Source organism: Manacus candei, unplaced genomic scaffold, assembly GCF_025592945.1.
Source record: "Manacus candei isolate 608988 ecotype Guabito, Panama unplaced genomic scaffold, ASM2559294v1 h1tg000024l, whole genome shotgun sequence".
Taxonomy (NCBI): Eukaryota; Metazoa; Chordata; class Aves; order Passeriformes; family Pipridae; genus Manacus; species Manacus candei.
Window position 1 is genome coordinate 430,717 of NW_026138072.1, and position 19,605 is coordinate 450,321.

The following is a 19,605-nucleotide window of genomic DNA, read 5'->3' on the forward strand; positions in this document are numbered from 1 at the left end:
GCCTGCTTGTAATTAGATGAAATGACGACAAAAGATGGAGTATACCATCAGATAGTTCTCCTTTAAGTCTAGTAGCAGATTAATGAACAGTAGAAAAAGGAGAAGAAATCAAGTTGAACCCCAAATCCTCCATAACCAATGGCACTACAATTTAAGAACTGAAAGCAATTTTTGGACTTGTACTTTCCCCTGCACACTTTCTCTAAAAAAAAAAAATCCCCCCAAATTTCCCTCATTTCAGCTCCTAGTTCACTTTTTTCAGATGGGATAGAATCCCCTTGGCAATGCAAGGTACTTTAGCTACATTCTGGTTCCCTGTCATGGCTCTCCAGTCTTGCAGCAGGACAGAAGTAATGAATAAGAGGTGAAACAATTATCTGTAGAGTAACTATCAGAGCTTCTTTAAGCTGAAGAACATTGAGGAACATTTGAGTACAATATGTATGCTCTTTAAAATATGTCTACACATATTTTAAAATATGTCTACACAATGGTGTACACATTGGCTCAACCTGCAGGTTGCACTTCAATAGAATATATTATTTCCTCATAGAAGTGAATGGAAGTTGCAAATTTTGAAGGATTCAGCAATGAAATGAAACAAGGCTCTCCAGGATCATGGATATAAATTTAGATAACTTTTGTCTTTAGCCTTTTTATAACATTAGATTTGAGCTTTGCTCTGGCGTAAGATAAAACTGATTATCTTGATTAATTCAAGATAGCCTAACACCCAAATGGTGTTGGGTCATTGACAAATTCAGCTGGTTTTCAGAGTACTTGTAAATTGTAGGAGCTACTTTGACCACTCATTCCTGGTTTTGATCTTGGAAATCAGGCCTCTTCTTAATGTGACATGGGACCCAAAGGGCCGGTCATCATACTGAGTTGTGTATCTCTTACCTGATAATTTCTCAGGTTTGAGTTTTTGCCCAAGTGGATAGTTCTGAATTTGTCTTTTTGCCATGTTCTCCACAAAACCAATCAGTACAGACTTGGTAGATGGCAGTGTTCTCCTAGTAAGTAAAGACAGCGTATACTTTTTCTTTTACAGGTTATGTAGCCCATGAATTCATTTTGGATACGAGACCTTTCAAAAAAACAGCAAACATTGAAGCTGTAGATCTTGCTAAGAGGCTTCAGGATTATGGTAAGCCAAATGTCTATTTTTTAAAATAGCAGCATAAGTGAAGATTTTCTAAATCTCTCTTAGAGGGAGACAGAAACATTCTAGTTCTGTGCTTACTGACAGTGGCTCTGTCGCAATCGTTTCAGGCCTCCGCATCTTCTTTAAGGGCTTGGAGAGAGAGCTGCGTCAATTGAGTTGTAGTAGCTACTTATGACTCTGCTGCTACCTCACAGTTTTGTAAACTGCCCCTTCAATTACTGATTACATGACTCTGAACCACTTGGAGCGAGTGGGTTGGAGCCATGAGCTTAATAAGATTCCAAGAAAATGAAAAAAGAATATGAAGAAAAAATAAAAAGAAAGAAATACTGTTGAAGAAGGATAATAGGATTTAAATATATCCATCCTCATAATAGTTTGTGCAGTTTTGTACACATGCTCTGAAGAATCTGATTGTGGATGCTCTTTGGCTTCCAGACAAGAGGACCCATTTAACTGCTCAATCTGGTGGAACTGTGCTTCTAATGAATATGCATGAAAGCTGTTAAAACCCTAACCAGTAATACCTCTTCAGTGAAATAATCCAAAGCCTAGCTGTGATACTAAAAAACCCACCCTTCCTCCTCTTTCAAAGTGGGCTTTAAATAGCATGCACCACTTTAAATAGACTTTCCAGTAGGTAGTAGGTACAGAGCTACACAGATAAGTATAGTAAAGTTCTATCCTCTGCAGCCAAAAGTGTCACAAAACTCTACTTACAGGGCAGGCAGGAAATCTTGAGACCACCTTTTCTTTTTACCTGGTTTACCAGTGGAGAAACCCATACCTGCCTCATGTTGCCATTCAGCCTGTCCTAAGGAAGGACAGTGACAGAACAGTTCTACTGAAGTGAGCAGTAGTAACACAAATAACCAGAGAAAGATGCAATATATTTTGGGCTGAACAGTAAAAAAGAAAAAAAGAGCAGGTTTTAAAAGTGTTTCATTAAGTCAGTGTGTAACTGTATTGTAAATAATACAGTGGTGTTACCCTTCAGTGTTAAAAAGTAAGATACTTGAAAAGTCTGTCTTACCTCTACAGTACACTGCCAGCATTACCAAGGAGTTCAGTCCTGTAAAGATTATTGTATAGAAAGGGCTGAATTTGTGAATCAGTTGATAGCTAATTATGTAATATATATTATGCATATAATATATATTATGCATATATTATCTCATAACCTATTGTCAGTGACTGATTTCTTCTATTGTCATCAGGTTTTCATGCTCCAACCATGTCCTGGCCAGTGGCAGGGACGCTTATGATTGAACCAACAGAGTCTGAAGACAAAGCAGAACTGGACAGATTTTGTGATGCAATGATCAGTATTCGGCAAGAAATTGCTGAAATAGAGGCAGGCAGGATGGACCCCCAAATTAACCCACTAAAGGTAAGATGGCATGTACAGCAAGTTACCAGCATCAGCTTAACCCTTTAGACTTCCTTGAGACTACATAAACCTGCTTCCTGGTCTTTCAGTAATCTCAAAAATAACTCTGTGGAAAAGTGAGCACAAGAATTTTTAGAAACCTTAAACTTTTTCAAAATTTGAATTTTGACTTTTTCAAGTTAGAAGCCTGGCCTTTACTGACAGAGCAGAGAAAGTTATTTCCACAAGCATGTAATCTGTATTTCAAGGCCACCTCAAAGCAATGAAGGAGAGATTCTTACTTATCTGGGTTAAGACAGGAAGTGGAAAGACCTTAACATTAAGAATAAAAGAAAGATTGAATTAATTATTTTAGCAGCAGCAGCAGCACAGAACTGCTGTTGGCTCAAGTTCTGTTCAAGAATGCCGTACTGACTCTTAGATACTGAGGGGATTTAGGGAATAGCCATTAGTATATTCAAACCTTGGGAAGTATATTCAAACCTTGGGAAGTATATTCAAACCTTGAGAAGTATCTTCAGGCCAACTGAAAAAAATTCCAAATACTGACTTCCCTCCTGGTTTAGACCTGCCTTTTCTCCCACAGAAAAACAGAGTTCTCAAGAGACTCTCAAGACAGTAATTTACATGTAGTAATGTGAACTTGAAGGAGGGTTCACACTGATAGGTTAAGTAATTTCATGTCCTGTGTCTTTTTCCTTGTAGATGTCACCACATACTCTGAACTGTGTCACTTCTTCCAAGTGGGATCGTCCCTATTCCAGAGAAGTGGCAGCATTCCCACTGGTGAGTAAATAATGTGAACCTAGTGGTGTGGTAATACATAAATATGCTTTGTGCTCTGTAGTTTTTTGGTCAGTTGGCGATGAAGTAATGTGGTAAAAATAAAAAACTTGGGAGCAGTTTTGGCAGTTGCTCAGTTTTTCTGTGTGTGAGCTCTGCCGCAGCTCCATTAGTTCTGTTCTTAAAGACAAGGAAAGATCTCAAAAACAAAGTCTCTACACATCAAGTGCAAACTTGGATTTTTAAATTTTAGCACTTCAACAATGGGCATTTATTCCTATTGGAAACAGCCTGTTCAGCTCTGACATACCGCAACAGGGGCTCCCAGAACACAGTACCATGTGCTGACGTTCAAAGCTCTGCTCAAAAGAACTTGGCCGAGGGTGTGACGGTGCCCCATAGTCAGCATGGGGCAAGCTACACCAATGCAGGCCTGCTACAGTGCAGGCCTGCTACAAATAAAGGTCACGTTGAATCCAGACTCAGCAGACTTAATTGTTTCCACAGTCGAAACGGGTAAATGTGTAACTAACCTTCCTCATCTGAAACTGAATTGCAACTATTTAATTGCTACATATTGTTTCAAAGAGAGGAATTCAACTGCACCAGTGAAGTTTGCCACCTTGCTTTATGTATTATATTGTAACTATATACTGAACGGCACAGTAGTCTCCTGCACTTTTCATTGGTTCCCGTCTGTAAGCCAGCTATTCAAAGGATGATAAAGTTTTCTTTTATCCCGTAAAAACTTCTTTGCAAGCATTTCTTAGAGGACATGGCTACACTTTTTTGGAAAATCTAAGCATTCTAACATGACTGCCACCTATATTACACAAGCTTGTTAACTTTCAGGGCCTGCAAATAGCTTTGAAGGATAACTTGGCGTAAAAAATCCACTTTTCCAGCATTTGTAATTCTTAAAAATTCAAATTGCTTATCATTTTGTAGATTTGCTTGGTAGAAAAATTAAGATTGGTTGGGTTTTTTTATCTGTCTTAGCCATTTGTGAAGCCTGAAAGCAAGTTTTGGCCCACAATTGCTCGCATTGATGACATATATGGGGATCAACATCTGGTTTGCACCTGCCCACCAATGGAAGCCTATGAATCTCCATTTTCCGAACAGAAGAGAGCATCTTCTTAAGACTGCTTCCAGCTGCCTGCATTTCTGACTCCATCAGGATGGTCTTTTCCTGATTTCCTGGGGATATGTATACTGTGTATATTTTGGATAATCACCATGTTTGTTAATTGAATCACTGCGCAGTTAAAATGTAAATACAATCAGTATGTTAGGCGTAAACAAAATGTGACTGTTCCTCAGCAGTTGATGTTGAAGTTACCTTGATTCAGCCTTTTGTCTGTTTTGTGCTAAAGTTTTAACAATTAACACCCAATTTGCAAATTGGCGTGGAAGATATGGTTAAAAAGTAGAAAAGATGCAGATAGATAAGGCAATACTAATGAACATTAACTGCAGGAGTAATTGTTTACATTTTGTAAAAAAAATTATGAAGTAGGTTTTTAATTTACTTCACATATTACCACTAGCATTGCAAGTGTTAATATTTCATACTGATTTTTTTATCTATCAGTGTTAGTAGTCTAATAAAACTGGTATGAATTTTAAGTGTTGTCATGTTTTGGATGTGAACTTTTCAGCTGGATTTGTCCAGCAGAGCAGTATGAAATCATGAAGCTTAAGTTCTTATTTGTAAGAATTGCCACAGCAGTAACAGCTTCTACGCAAAGGAAAATACTGTCAGAGATTAATATTTCAACAAATCTCTCATTTCTTCAATGAGCTGGAATGATCCATTTTACCAGGCAGTAACAAACTTAATATTTTTCTGTGTCATGTCAGTTTTTCCATGTATTTTCATGTAGTCCTTCCTTATTCTGGAGAAGGCATGAAAGACCTTTTTAAACAGACTGTGAACTGCTTAGTATGACTCAGATCTTGGGTAACACAAAGCAGGAATTTTGGTGAATGAGGAAACAGATACTGGGATAACATTTGGACCATGAGAGGACGGCACAGTTTTGCACCTTACAACCAGACACCCTACAACCAGCCACTACTCAACCTCTTCTTGAAGATCCACATGCACTCACACCTGGGAACTCTTTCTGAAGTGACACAAATGACACTAGTGTTCACTGCACTGTTTAAAGTACTGTACTTTTATGTCCTTTACAGTGAAAGTTTTGGGACTGCAACTTTTCCATTACCTACCCTATGACTTTAATTACACAAAGAGACTGCAGATGACAGGAAGGTTTAGGAAAGTGAGGCCAGATACCAGTTTTTATGTGAAAAGCTGCACCTACATCCTAAACCGCCTCAATACTTAGTGAAGAAAATCAGAATTTTATACTCTCAAATTTAGTACTGAAAGGGTGTCTTTCGGTAGCTATTGATACAGCACTAAGGACATAAAAAATCATGAAAAAAACACTGCGAACTTGTAGTGTGACAGAAGGACAGTCTCTGTTGCCAATCTAACTCCACAGTCTTGTCAAGCTGCTTCAATATTTGTTAAAGGCAGTTTTATGTTGCTCGATTATGCCTGTCACTGGAAAGATACATTAAAAAAATTGGTTTACATATTTTTGAATTAAGCAGATAACTTCCCATTATTGATCTCAAGCTGACAAATTTATCTCATCAATTAATTGGTAAAAACTACCAAATGGAAAACAAAGCACTAAAATATTTAACAACAATTCAACTAAAAAGTGACAAGTCACAGGTCTGATGTGCTTACTGCACAGATGCAATGGCTTTTACAAAGGTAAAATTGCATCTGTTTTCCCCAGAAAACACTGAGCTACCTGTAGCACCGCTGTGGTTACAAGCTGTCAGTGCGACCTCAATGCCTAGAGTGGGAATCTGCCTTACCACCACAGCTCCCAGCAAGTGCCGCCAGTGCAGGGAGGGCTCCCTCTGACTCTGTTACATGAACTAACAAGCTCTCACTGCTACAGAGTATGAGTGAGGCCGTGGTTATCCATGTCAGGTTGGTTTCTTGTTTGTGGTTGTTTTTCTGTTCTGTTTCTGTTTTTAATTAAGCGTTCTTTTCATTGAGAAATGAGTTGAATGTAAAGCTTCGTGTTTGAAAAATAAGAAGGCCGCCTAAAGAAAGTGTTTTGTAATCTGAAAAATAAACTCTGTAGAAACCTCATGACTTAATTAAGCGGATAATAGTAAAAGCAAAATTAGCAACTTTTCTGAATCATAAAATATTTAATAAGGTATATTTTTGGGGGGAATATATTGTATATAAAATTTCAGATCACAATATGAAGCGATTTGAACCCTCTCCAAGCTAGCACTGCCTTTAATGCCGTGTAGATGTACTGCCACTAATACAAGACCTACTAAAAGCATACAGTTTAACTAATACAGAAGTGGCTTTTTTATATGAACTATTTTTTACACAACTAGAGTGTCTTGAATACCCTCTTTTAAGTGCAAAAAACACAGATCACTTTACACTAATGCAGCAACAATGCATTCATATTGTTCTCATTAGTCATTAGTAGTCAACTTGCATAAGATACAAGAAAAGCACAATGAAGCTCACAAAAATAGACTAAAAATCAGCCTGTTCTTGCAAAAAAATACAGCATAATAGAAGAAAAAGACAAAAAAGGGATTATGCACACCACAGAATTTGCTGTTATTTAATCCAAATGGCTTAAGTGCTGACTCTGTTTCTTTTTCCTGGTTTTTTGTGGGCTTTTCTTTTGGTTTGGGTTTTGTTATTGGATTGGTTTTTTTGTAAATCAAACCACATGGACCAGGCACAACTAAGATTTAGGAGGCAGTGTGTAGCTAAAACGTCACTAACTTTTTTTGATCCCCAACATTGTTTAACACAATTTATTTTCCTCTGTCCTGAGGTAGTTACAAAAAAACAAATCATAAATTAAGCATCAGCTAGGCCAGTAAGAGCTGACGCTTTCCTTTTTCTTTTTTTTTTTCTTTAAAAACTATTTGTTAACTGGCCAAAACTACCGCTGATGTTAAAAGACAGCTGAGAATTAGAGTTCTCACAACACCAAAAAATGGCTATGAGGGGAGAAGGGCTAGCTGCTTCAAAATGTGACAATGTATTGAGTCCCATCAGCCTAGCTGGTCCACTGTTGAATTTCCCATGTTTATTCTCCTTTACTGTCTATAAAGTCACTGGGAGAAGTACAGAAGGATCTGAGCACATCATCGTCCTTTACTGTAACCAGGAAAGAACTGGTCCAGTAGTGTCTGCAGTATCTTGTTGGGGACCATGGTGTAGCCCTTTCCCAGGTCATAGCGGCAGGCAGGGCAGGTGAAGACTTCAGCTCTGAAGGAGCGCTGTAAACAACTCTGAGACATACAAAGACAGAGAAATAAATTGTGAGAACTTTGTTTTACACCAACAGTTTAACCAGCAGAAACTGAGGAATCACTGTTAACCAAAATATGCTGTACTACCAGAAAAAGGGAAGTCATTGCCAAGCCCTTTGGTGCCTGGCTCTGCCTCTGTGACTAAAATGTCCCAGCAAAGGAACTATTCTCTTTGCTAGGATGTGAAACACTGAGCTTGGGAGGAACTAAAACGAATCACAACTGCGGTTTCCCCTTCATTTCCACGAGTGCCTTCCCTGTGATTCACAGCTGATTTTCAGCTTCCTTATAGATGGCTTCACAGATCGCTACAGTTTTCCAGACTTTAATTTTAAGAGGAAGGTCAATACACTAGGTATACTGTTTACATAACAATCTCCATCTACCTCATCAGAATAGTTTCAGTTAAGCCTTACAGATATATGTAGAATAATACAATATCTAACACACTAGCATCTGTGCTATCATCCTTACTATGTTACTGCTGACTCCTAACAGCCCAAGCATGTGAGCCAAGTATCAGAAATTTATCAGGCAGATCTGTGCTCAAACAGCAATAGCAGCTTACTATCAAACTATTCCTTACAACTTTAACTAGATGTTGCATTGTATTCACAAATATTTACCGACATCTTCAAATGTTGTGCTTTCTGGGTGTGTTGCTGTGTAGCTTTTTGTTCTTTTTTTTTCCCCACGGTTTTCCAATTTCCATAATCCTAAATATTAACTCCTTCAAAATACATCTTATGTTTTTTTAAGGAGACATAATCATTCTATGTGTGCAGGCCATGCATAACAACACCATGATTTTTACTAGAGTGATACATACCTTCTTGAACAGCAAACTCGCATTATCAAATACGGACCAAGATGATAACAGTCTGAGTTCTTTTACGCTCTCAGGTAGAAATACTAGGTATGGCAGGTACCATTCAATATGCACAATTCAGCAAATGATTCTGTACACACCAGTGCTACAAAAATTAACTCTAGTACAAATTTGACTCCAAACTCCTCACATTATATCCAGCTGACCAAGATTTTAAGACACATGAGTAATAAATTGACTTCTGTGGCCCTCCTACCAAACATAACCAATACCAAAAATAACAAGATAACTTTCTCTGAATAAATCCAAATAGTTTTCCTGTATTTACCCTGCATCCTTTCATAACTTTTAGTAAGAGAGTTATACAATTATAAAATCTGCTTTTATTCCTTAACTGTGTAAAATTAAATTATTGATGCTGTGCCAACATCTAACCACTGGGCCAAACCAATTCCTAGTGTACTCCACTGATCACAAAAGCATGACAGTAATGGTAAACCTCACTCATTATGTCTATCAGGAACTATGCAAAACAGACGTCCATTCTTTATTACAAAGAATAAAGTCTACATAGCAAACAGTGACTGGAAACTTGTTGCATGTTTTTGCTCAGAATGTTAGGCAATTATTACTGTTTTTCTAAAAAGCATATGGCTTTGGTGACTGGTGTCTCAGAGCCAAGAAAACAGCCCAGAGCAAGGCAGAGTTTATTCTTACTTTACAGACGTTGTGGAGGCACTCTGTTGTCACCGGCTGGTAAACCAGCTCCTGGCAGCAGACACACATAAAGGATTGTTCCAGTTTCTTCAGAAAATTCTAATGTAGGGCAAAGGAATAAAAGAGACAAACTCCATTACAGTTCTCGTAAATACCACTTCTTACATAAAGATGATGAACTTCCAGAAGTTCTTAAGTCCTTTATGAGCACAGCTTTCTGAAAGTAATCAGGAATCAGGTCTTCAATGGCTTAATTTCCCTGCTTTTTTAAAAATGGAAGAATCATATAGAATGGTTGGGGTTGGAAGGGACCCTAAACAACACCTACTCCAACCCCTCCACTAGACAAGGTTGCTCAGGGTACCACCCAGCCTGGCCTTGAAAATGTCCAGGGATGGAAGACCCACAACTTCTCTGGGCAACCGGTCATAAAATTTTCTGCCTAAACAAAAAGTAGTGACTAGAACCATCTTTCTTCATGTCTCATTTCTGACATCAGCATAACATAAAAATACATTTATCATTTCAGAGCAAATATGCTCTCTTCAAAAATTAAAAGAAATAAAAAGATACTTTTTAACTTCAGAATATTTTTTGAGCAAGAAAAGATCTCTGTTATGCAGGCATAAACTGATAAATAGTAAATGGCACAAGTGAGGCTTATTTTCTTGAAATGTAAGCCTGAGTAATGATAAGGTTTTGCTAAATACAGTCTGTATTTAGCAAAAGTTCAACAAGAAAAATTACATTTTAAGAGGGACTGAAGGTTCCTCCCAATAGTATAAATAAAAGGCAAACATTAGAAATTATGCATGCAACAAACATACTGGTCCTTCCTTAAGAGAAGCAAGTACTTCATCCCACAGTTTCTGGTTCATACAGTCTTCTCTAATCAGCCATTGTTGCTCTTGGGTCAGTTGGAAAGCTTCTCCTTTCCCTCCATCTCCCATCCTCATGGCTTTGGGTGTATTTGCAGGTTCCTCTATACCTGCTTAAGATGATGACCATGAGATGCAGTAACAAGAGAGTGTTAGTCTGAACTAATAAAAGGGGAAGACAAAACTGTTCTAGAAGGAAACATGGATTAACATGAATTACATTCATGAAATGCGGCAAGCAAATTCCTACTCCAGCTCATACTGTTCAGCATTGTTTGGACTGCAGCACAGTGGCACAGAAGAATGTTCATTTTTCTACAGAGCTTAAGAGAAAAAAACACAGTAAGAGTAGTAAAAAGGATAAGACTCCTACACTACTACTTAATTACAGAGCGTGTGCTTATCAATTTACATTAGAATTCCAAACAACTTCACACTTCCACAAAGACTTCATGGTTTAGTAGTAACAACACGACAGACTTTGCTGATGAATGCTAAAGAAGTACAAAGAAATACCATCATCAATTGTCCTTTTCTGGTTTCCATTACTTTGGCTGGTTGGCTCCTGTTTCACTGTTTGCTTTTTAACCTTATCTTTCTTCTCCTTACTAGCCATGGCTTCCAAATAACCTTCTGGATACTAAAATTAAAAAGCAGAGATTTAAAACAAAAACTACTGGCATACAGGAATAACCAAATACCAAAAATAATAATTTCTAGAAGACTTTAAAGCCCTGTGACTATATAGTGAAATAATTACCAAATAATTTTAAAACCCTATATGTTGGAGAGAACATTTAAATTAGTATCTATCATTAAGAAAGTGTAATCAAGTCAAAGAATCTAATCCAGACTCAACTGCATTAAGCAGAACCCAATATCCGGATCTATGTCCTTACAACTATACAAATCAGTTAGGCAAACTTGAAGATGATGGTATGCTGCAAGATATGCCACTGTCTTGCCGAAAATAGATGTTAATTCTTGCCATCTTTCATTGATTCTGCAATGCCCAAATCTTCATGGGTCAGCCTATTTCTGTGCCTAAAATATACTATGTACACAAACTTCTCAGTCGAATGAAGAGAAAAATACATGAAGATGCACAGGTTTTTTAGTTCCCTCAGACAGACTCTAGTCACTTTTCAAAATCAGTTCCATCCTAAGGATCACAAAATTGGATTCAAATTCTGATTTTCCAATTCACATATGCAAAAGCAATTTACTGCTGAGGCAGAAAGTTTTATCTGCAATTCCTTGTGCTGTGTCACTACTACAGGATTCTTTCACTCAGCAGATAATCTGTAATGGGTTTTAGTATTAAAACTTGCCAATATGAAGTACAAGAAAAAAACCGGGGCTTTAATTTAGCTGATTTCTACTTTTGGAATTTGTTTATTGAAACTAAGAATAAAAACCCTGTGAGTCCTGATACAAACCTGTACACTCAGGCCCAGTTTCTTTGACCGTTCCATTCCCTCTGAAGTCCAAGGTGCAGGCTCAACATCATCTCTCCTCAGAAGATAGCGCCAAACTAAAAATCCACACTTTCCAATTTCTGGCCAATATTTCACCACCTAAAAAACAATATAAAATTACTGCCATTATTTTATCAACAAGAAAGACATATGCATATTGTCATACTTTAATTGTTAAAGAAGAAATGAGAAGACTGATTTGCACATTGCTATTATACACCAGCTCTTCCCTCAGGTAGGACATTTTTGTATATTTGATAAATACAATGCTCTTAAAAGGCAACTCTTTTATTTCAGACACTAAGAAATCATTAAAAACACAAAAGGCTGGGATATAGTCAGAAGGAGTGAGGAAATAATGAAATAATCTGATTTCCAGGGAATAATATAAAGTATCTTACATATTCAACTTCGTATATCCTATTACAGATTATGTTCTATTATCACTGCCCTGAATAATTTCATTTTGGTTCTGTGCAGAATAAGACAGAGTTAAAAAGCTATAGTGAAGAAAAAAGAACTATTTTTTTTAAGTAATAATGAAAAATTTGCATTCTAACGCATAAGAGACTATTTAAAACAGCTGAAGAAGAATTTTATGTGGTAGACATCAGAATACCTTGTAAATGCCATCATATCTGTTGCCTTCCTCTGGGGCATATTTGCTGATTCGCCGTCCTTTTGAACTGCGCACTACTCTGACTGGCTTACCAGCTCTCCAGTTCTTTGACTCTGCTCCATTTTTGTCATCCAGTGGGGCATCACAGTTAAGGGCCAATGCCCTAGAAAGACATTTAAAATCTTCATAAACTAGATTGCAGCACACAACAGAGTTTTGAGAGTGAGTGTAGTTAAGTCATATGCATTTCCCTTGTCTAATTATGCTTTATTGAGCAGTATAGAACTTTGCAGAATACTCTTTAACAACTGCAGAACTGATGGGAGCAATGAGATCCCAGCTACAATGCATTGGTGAGAAAAAAGGATGGGAACTCAAAATATTTTAGTGTCAAGCTTCAGATGAAAACTCATCTGGAATTGCTAAATGAAACAAACCAATCCTTTTAGACTTAATATTCTTCACTTTCAAAAATAATCCCTTCCTAAATAGCATTGAGGAAATTAAAATTTTAACAAAAGGCAAACTTCCTCTGCTGCTATTCCCCATCAACAGATATTAAAGCTTTTTAAGTGTACATGAAAGTAAGGAATATGATGAAAAACACTGTAGAGAAAAAAGTACAGAGTAACCATTCAAAAAAACTCTAAGTACCATAAATCTCTCACATAATACATACAATGCCTCAGAGTAGGACTTAGAATCACAGTAGCCAATTCAAGGACAAGCAAACTCCCCTTTATCCATGAAGACCCTTTTCTGGAAACCTGGAGCAAGACTGTATGAATACCTACTAGACCAAGCTGCCACAGTGAACAGTATTGCTACTACCACAGGCTGATTCAAAGGGACTGAAAACCCTTCAGAACGAGCCTCAACCCAAATGATGTATCTCAGAACAGAAGAAATAATATGGTTTATAAGCAAACATGGTACAAGTATAGAAACCACACTGCAGAGAAAAGTAAGAGACAAGCACACTACTCCAACATTAAAAATGTTTCTCCTATAAAAACAAAACTTAAAAAAGGAAAAATATCTGGACAAGCAAAACCAATCGTGGTTCAACTATATGCAATCATTATAGTTTTCAGTATCAAAGTGCTTGAAAACTTGTATCAAAATCAGTAAATGAGAGCAGCACCTTGTTATAGTCCACGTGCACTAATACCTGCAAAGCTAAGCAGCAAGTTTTGACAGTGAATTTCTCATTTGTTAAGAGCACAGAAATGCTAACACTAAGGAGTCCAGTTTTCTGAAACAAATTTGCTTTATTCACTATATATGCCTATAAACCAATTGCTTAAACCTACTTCCATCTTCCTTCCCTGCTTGTTCCTTGTTCACATCATGTCCCCTGTCTCACTCCCTCCATCCCTCCTTTCCTCCCTCCCTTCCTTTCTCAGCAGCCAAGTCAGGCTTTTTCTCTCTCTCCTCTAAGCACCACTGAAAGCTTGAAAGAATCCCTCTTCAGCCTGCTTGAGAGCAGCAGAATATATCTAAAAGCAGATCTGGCAAAGAAAAGATCTCAATGACTCTCATCCTACAGGTGTTCAGAGGTCAGTTGTATAACAGATTATGCTCCTAGAAATAGAAAAGGATGAAGAACTCTTTGTTCAGGCAGGCTTTTAGAGGATGGAAAAACACTTCAAGCAGATGTGTAATTTATCTTTTGGATATGTATTTTCTTTTTCAAGCACCTGTTTTTGATAAAGCAACACTAATTCCTTGCTTTTCATAGAAAAATATGATGGAGGAAAGGGCTAGCAAAATACAAAAGATTTCTTTCATCACAGGAAAATGAACACGCTTTCTTCCTTCTTAAATTTATAATTGATTTACTCACCGGAGAAGAAACTTTAAAAAAAGAAACACCCAGACTAGAAAACTTCTGGTCAAGAGTTTTGACAAATTTCTCATTAAATTAAAACAGAATCCTCTAAAGGTGACTGTAGCACAATTTCAGCCAAGAGACATGACTACAAGCTGCAGCAGCAATATAGCAATTTCACTGAGGTGCCATGTTTCCTTGAATCAACAAAACATAATGCTTGATATAATGCCTCTTAGTAGCAAGAGGCACCACTGTTTACAAATGCAGCATGTACAGGCATGAATAAATATAGCAAAATGTTAGTTTTAAGTTAAAGTACTACAACCCAACTCTTTGTTTTGGAATATTTTTAAATTTTATCTTCAAAACTTACCTATTCATGTGGGTTAATGTCTGATCAAATGAATGTTCTCCAATCCTTTTATTGCCAGATAGATCTCTCCCTCCACTCCCAGTGTAAGTGAATTCATCTCCTCGATCCTGTGCAAGAATATTATCCTTCGGTTTAACACTCTAAAGTAAAGTAACTCAATTTAAAAAAAAATGCAACTTCATTTGTTCTATTTACTCAGACAGAGAAAAACTATAATCCAAGGTATGGAAAAATTTCTTTTCAATTTCAGTTTCACTGTCCTAAAGCAGCTGCGCCAGCACAAAGCTAATGGTCTAGATGTAACCTATTCACCAAAAAATTCCTACAAAAAAAATCCTCGCCTTTTTCATTTTTTAAAAAGCTCATTTTGAAAAAAAATCCTGAGGAAGGGAACATATTCTAGCAAGTGGTTACTTGCTCTAGAGCTTTCCATGAGTTTCCAAGATATCGTGTTTGTAAAATACATAATAAATACCTTGGACAGATCACCTCAATCTCTTCAGCTTGTGCCAGGGGCTAAGTGATGATAAGTACATACAGCACCACCTTACAAGGCAGGTGCTTTCATGAAATAGTAATGCCAGGAAGAGTCTAAACTAATTTAGATTTGTATTTTGTAAGCTGATGTAATTCTGTACTATAGTTCCTACATACAACTTTCATGAAATTAAAGGTAGGTTGATAAAACCTTTTACCATGAATTGTAAAAAGTCAAAATCTGAATACACATAAGCAAAGCCAGTATTCCTACTTTCTGTAAGAAATCTGTCAGAGAAACTCCTATTACTCCTGGCAAATTCATATATTTCTAGAAATATATATATACACACACTATATATATATTTAATATGTTATTTCTTTGGAGATGTACATTTTGTACAAAGCATGTAGCAACTGTAGAAGATAAACACTTAATATGAAAGTAACGTTCATATGAATTTTTATAGCAAAAATCTGAACATGCATGCAGTAGTAAAATTCAGTCAATTTCTTACGACTATTAAAAGTCTGACATTATTTAGGATTCAGTGCAAGATTGTTACAGATATTTTATGATTGACAACAGCAGAAAAAGAGAAAGTTAGAAAGTGAAATGCTGGTTGAACAAGGCCACAGATAAATTATAGAAATTTTGTTCATTTTATTCTGTGTAGGGAAAAACCTAACACAAATTCAGCTGCAATTATCTGCACGTAATAAAAAGCAAGTTCTATGAAGTTAAAAAGTATACTCTAAATCTAACAAAGACATGTATAAACTCTGGTATATCCCTTCTTAGAGTAGTCTACTCATTCTGCTAAATAAGTCTCTAAAAAATAACTGAAATAGGGATGATATCGTATGAGGACAATATATGAAACAACTTCAAAAGACCAACAAGGCAGGAAATGTTTACTAAGAAAGGACGTAAAATAAATTGCATAAAATAAAGTATCACAGAACTGGAATTAATCACAGAATATGCTTAATTTTTCAGTGACTTTTAAGGCAAACACAATGCACAGATCACAGAAAGATGATCACGATAATAATATCAACAAGAATGGCTATGCTTGATGTATCGTGCCCACTCAAACTGCATTTTGACAATGAATAAGAAGCTTGTGACAAGTTCAGAAAAACAGAGAACGTATCTTGGAGGTCATGAATCCAGAATGACTTGAGTTTCATAACAAAGAAAGAAATGGTGTTGCAGAGAGGAGAAGACTTTTAAGGCAGTTTTTTGATGTACAAGGAGAAATAAATTGAAACTGGAAGGTGACTTTTTCCCTCTTCGTAGAATATAATGTTGAAACATATAATTTTGCAACATATATATATAAGAATGTAAAAAAAATACAGGAACAACAGAAATACTTCATATGCAAGCAAGACAGAGAAAATTATTTACAAGACAGGACAAGTTCTTGACAAACTGTTTTGTTTGTCAACAATCAGGTTGTTGATAAAATCTTCATGAGAAGAAAGTACTGAATAGACTTATTTTTTGGCATAACAGACAAACATAAGTCAAGGACAAACCACTATAGATTTAAGTCTAAAAAACACAAGCAAGAATGCATAAATGCAACAGTGTTCATTATTACCTATTGGCACACACTTCTATGGAAAATGGGTTAAATGTAAATGGCCTAAAAACTTCCAACATCTTCAGAGAAACACTGAGTGGTTCTCTGGGTGGTACTCTAACCACAGGCAAACAGAAAACATTGGGCTTGAAGAGATAGTATGGATAGAAGGTCTATGCATTCATGCTCAGCTCTTGAACATATCCCACACTTCATACTTTACATTTGCTTCTCTTTAATTATCTAAGTGCTCTGTGTATAAGTAAACAACTGGAAATCCAAGGTAGAGGGAGGATAAATGGAACAATGATGGAGCATAAATGTTACAGGTCAAATTACAAGAAGATGACATCTTTTAGCATCCTCCAGTGTAAGATGGAGTCAATTCTGATTTATTTTCCAGAAGAACAACACTCCCTTATTTCCCAACAGGTATACTAAAAAAACCAAAAAGGATTGCAGGAAACAAAGACACAGTTCCTAGAATTGGAGAAAAATGACAGAGATTGTGGCGCTGATCTAGGTTGGATGAAGGGAAATGGGGAGGAGATTTGAACCTCTGATATAAGAGCAACTCTTAAGCGGAGAGGAAGAAAACTCCTAAGCGCCTGTAGAGAATGGAAATCAAAAATGGCAAGAGTAAGTGATGCACAGACCCAGTGTTCTTTGAGTAGAATAAATGTGGATATGAATGCAGCCCAAGACAAGCAGAAGTGAAATAGGGACACTGGTAGTCTGGAGACGTAATAGGAGACCTATAGAACCTACTTACATGAGGCTTAAAATGTTTTACTTTGAAAGTAAGAGTATGATAGGAATATTCACAGCTTATTATTTGGGATCTTTTGAGAGTAATGACTCATTAAAACAATTTCTCAATAGCTTTGAGTTCTGAATCTATCTACAGACAAAAGAGGATCTTCCTACCACCTACAACAATGTTCAACTAAGAGCCTGTATGAGATGCGTAAAGTTATTTTTTTCTCAAGAGGATCAGAAAGCAGATCTGAAGACAATGCTCCAACAGTTAAAGAAAACATACAGCAAAAGGAATTACTGATGTCTGTATGTTCTTTGTTAACAAACAAAATAGCCTATCAAAACAGTCTTATCTTCCCTTCCCTTCTTCCTACCTTCTTCCTATTTTCTTACCTTGAAATACATAATTGTGCCATTTCTCTTCTGCTTTCCACAGCTTAATTCCACTTTCTTGCACCAAAACTGTCTTTCAACAGCTAGTAAGAACTTTGTTATCCTATCTTCTCTTAATATCTTCTGTATATCTCTTTTTTTTATGCTATGTCCATAAAGTTATTTCTTAACTGTCCTGTTTGTAAAGTTTGATCACATTACAGTGCAAATGAACTTCAGCCACAGTATCACTGACCTGGTATCTCATACTGAGGCGCGTGAGTGGAATACGAGCCTGAAGCTCTTAATACTATAAGCCAGTCAGCCTCAGACAGACAGCATAAACAGTCAGTTTTATTATATCATCCTCCACTATCCAATTTTGTTATACAGTCACTTGCAAGTTTAACAAAGAAATGTAGAATAAAGAAAGTAAGATTTTGAATCCCACTGAACTGTATGCCACACTATTTCTATGGGTTCCTTTTATGCAACAGCTGACATGGGCATTCACAATTTCAAGTTACTAGAATATCATCTGTCTCAAGATAGCTCTCAATTATTTTCTCTTTCCATTAACACCTCTGTTATTACACTCAGATTTCAAAGTTTTGTCTCAACGGATACTGCAAAACTGCATTTATCACAATAAGCTATAACAAACACAAACGGATTTTCGGGATAAGCTTCAACCTTTAGTCTGAACGAAAAAAAAAAGTCCTACTGGATTTTTTGATAGAAGAAACCTCCAAATATCATCACTTCATTAACCCCTCAATTCCTCAGTTTCACCTCAATAAAATGCGATGAAGAAAAGCTAACAGTTTGCTTAATATGACACAGTAAAATAAAAAAGCACTAAGCCTTTTAAAATGAAGTTATTAAATCCAAGTCAAATATTAACTATCACACAACTACATTTGAAGCATTTTCCTTCCTAGTAGTAGGGATATCTGACACTGAATTATGTCACCATTCATCTCCAATAAAGTCTCACAAGTCTGAATGCATGTAAGTGCTGACAGAATTGGTCTAGCTGTTCATTGTTTTATTTTTGATAATTTCAAGGTTTAGCACTGCAGTAAAAGGTGCCAATTGAAAAGACTACAAATTTCATTTATAAATCAACAAAAACCCCTTGCATTAAGTTCAAAGTCTGAATATATCATAATCAGTCTTTCCAAGTCTTCCCTACAACCACCTCTAAGAGCAAGAACGTGGCAGCATCATGGCACATTCCACCACAGTGAAAACATTTGACCATTTTACTGTTTGAATATACGTCTGAATCATAACAAAGACAGCTTCAAAGTAGGAAACAGCAGGAGGTGGCTAACTGGTAATGAAAGTAGGGCAACATTTTAAAAAATGGAAGTACTAGATAACTACTGTAAATGAATCACTTTCTGAGGTCTTTCTTACTCATTTTCACGTTCAGTGCCAAAATGGTGGACTACCAGACCTTTAAACCAATCATTTATACGTAAAATTCAGGCTACACTGTCTGAATTAATTATTTTTTGCTCCATTCAAAATCTGTTCTGACTTCAAACCAGGTTCACCAAAGATACAATAGACAGAAAGCCTCTTCAGGTTAAAGATACTTTTCTGTAGTGGGAGATTACTTAGGAGACACGACAGTTCTTAGAGAAACATGTTTTAATTACAATTATCTTTGACTCTTGGTTGGAGATCACAAATTGACTGTTTTTCTGAGGGCAAAAAATCCTGTAATCTGTATGACCAATTTAATTAGTCTACTCTAGTGCTAGTTAAAGCAAGACATGGAAAAGCTAAAAGACATGCACTTTCTATTTGACATTCATTTCATGAAGTGGTTTGTGAGTGCTACGTTCCAGGTACTGGATGGGTTTGGTATAAAATATCAGTGGACCTATACCATGAGTGTATTGCCTGGGGTCTCTTTTGAGTCATTAGAGTCATTCT

General features: G+C 36.5%; 2 protein-coding genes across 6 annotated transcripts in view; one reads left to right on the forward strand and one right to left on the reverse strand.

Moving 5' to 3' along the window:
* Positions 1 to 5,600, forward strand: part of GLDC (glycine decarboxylase) — a 43,710-nt gene extending 38,110 nt beyond the window's left edge. The window contains exons 22-26 of one of the 2 annotated variants that reach the window (XR_007904640.1): positions 1,055 to 1,150; positions 2,386 to 2,558; positions 3,264 to 3,344; positions 4,341 to 5,192; positions 5,246 to 5,600. Coding sequence is in view for 1 of the 2 variants with exons in the window: in XM_051788251.1 (XP_051644211.1) it covers positions 1,055 to 1,150; positions 2,386 to 2,558; positions 3,264 to 3,344; positions 4,341 to 4,484 (494 nt within the window). In the remaining variant the exon portion in view is untranslated. Of the gene's footprint in view, positions 1 to 1,054; positions 1,151 to 2,385; positions 2,559 to 3,263; positions 3,345 to 4,340 lie in introns of both variants that reach the window. The other variant, XM_051788251.1, reaches the window with a different exon arrangement.
* A 57-nt stretch (positions 5,601 to 5,657) lies between these two features.
* UHRF2 (ubiquitin like with PHD and ring finger domains 2) overlaps positions 5,658 to 19,605 on the reverse strand; it is an 80,307-nt gene continuing 66,359 nt past the window's right edge. Inside the window, exons 10-16 of one of the 4 annotated variants that reach the window (XM_051788253.1) lie at positions 14,459 to 14,565; positions 12,252 to 12,414; positions 11,594 to 11,731; positions 10,671 to 10,794; positions 10,104 to 10,267; positions 9,277 to 9,375; positions 5,658 to 7,709 (exon numbers count right to left, since the gene is read on the reverse strand). In XM_051788253.1, coding sequence (XP_051644213.1) covers positions 7,563 to 7,709; positions 9,277 to 9,375; positions 10,104 to 10,267; positions 10,671 to 10,794; positions 11,594 to 11,731; positions 12,252 to 12,414; positions 14,459 to 14,565 — 942 coding nt within the window. In that variant the 3' untranslated portion in view covers positions 5,658 to 7,562. The other 3 variants (XM_051788254.1, XR_007904641.1, XM_051788255.1) reach the window with 3 other exon arrangements.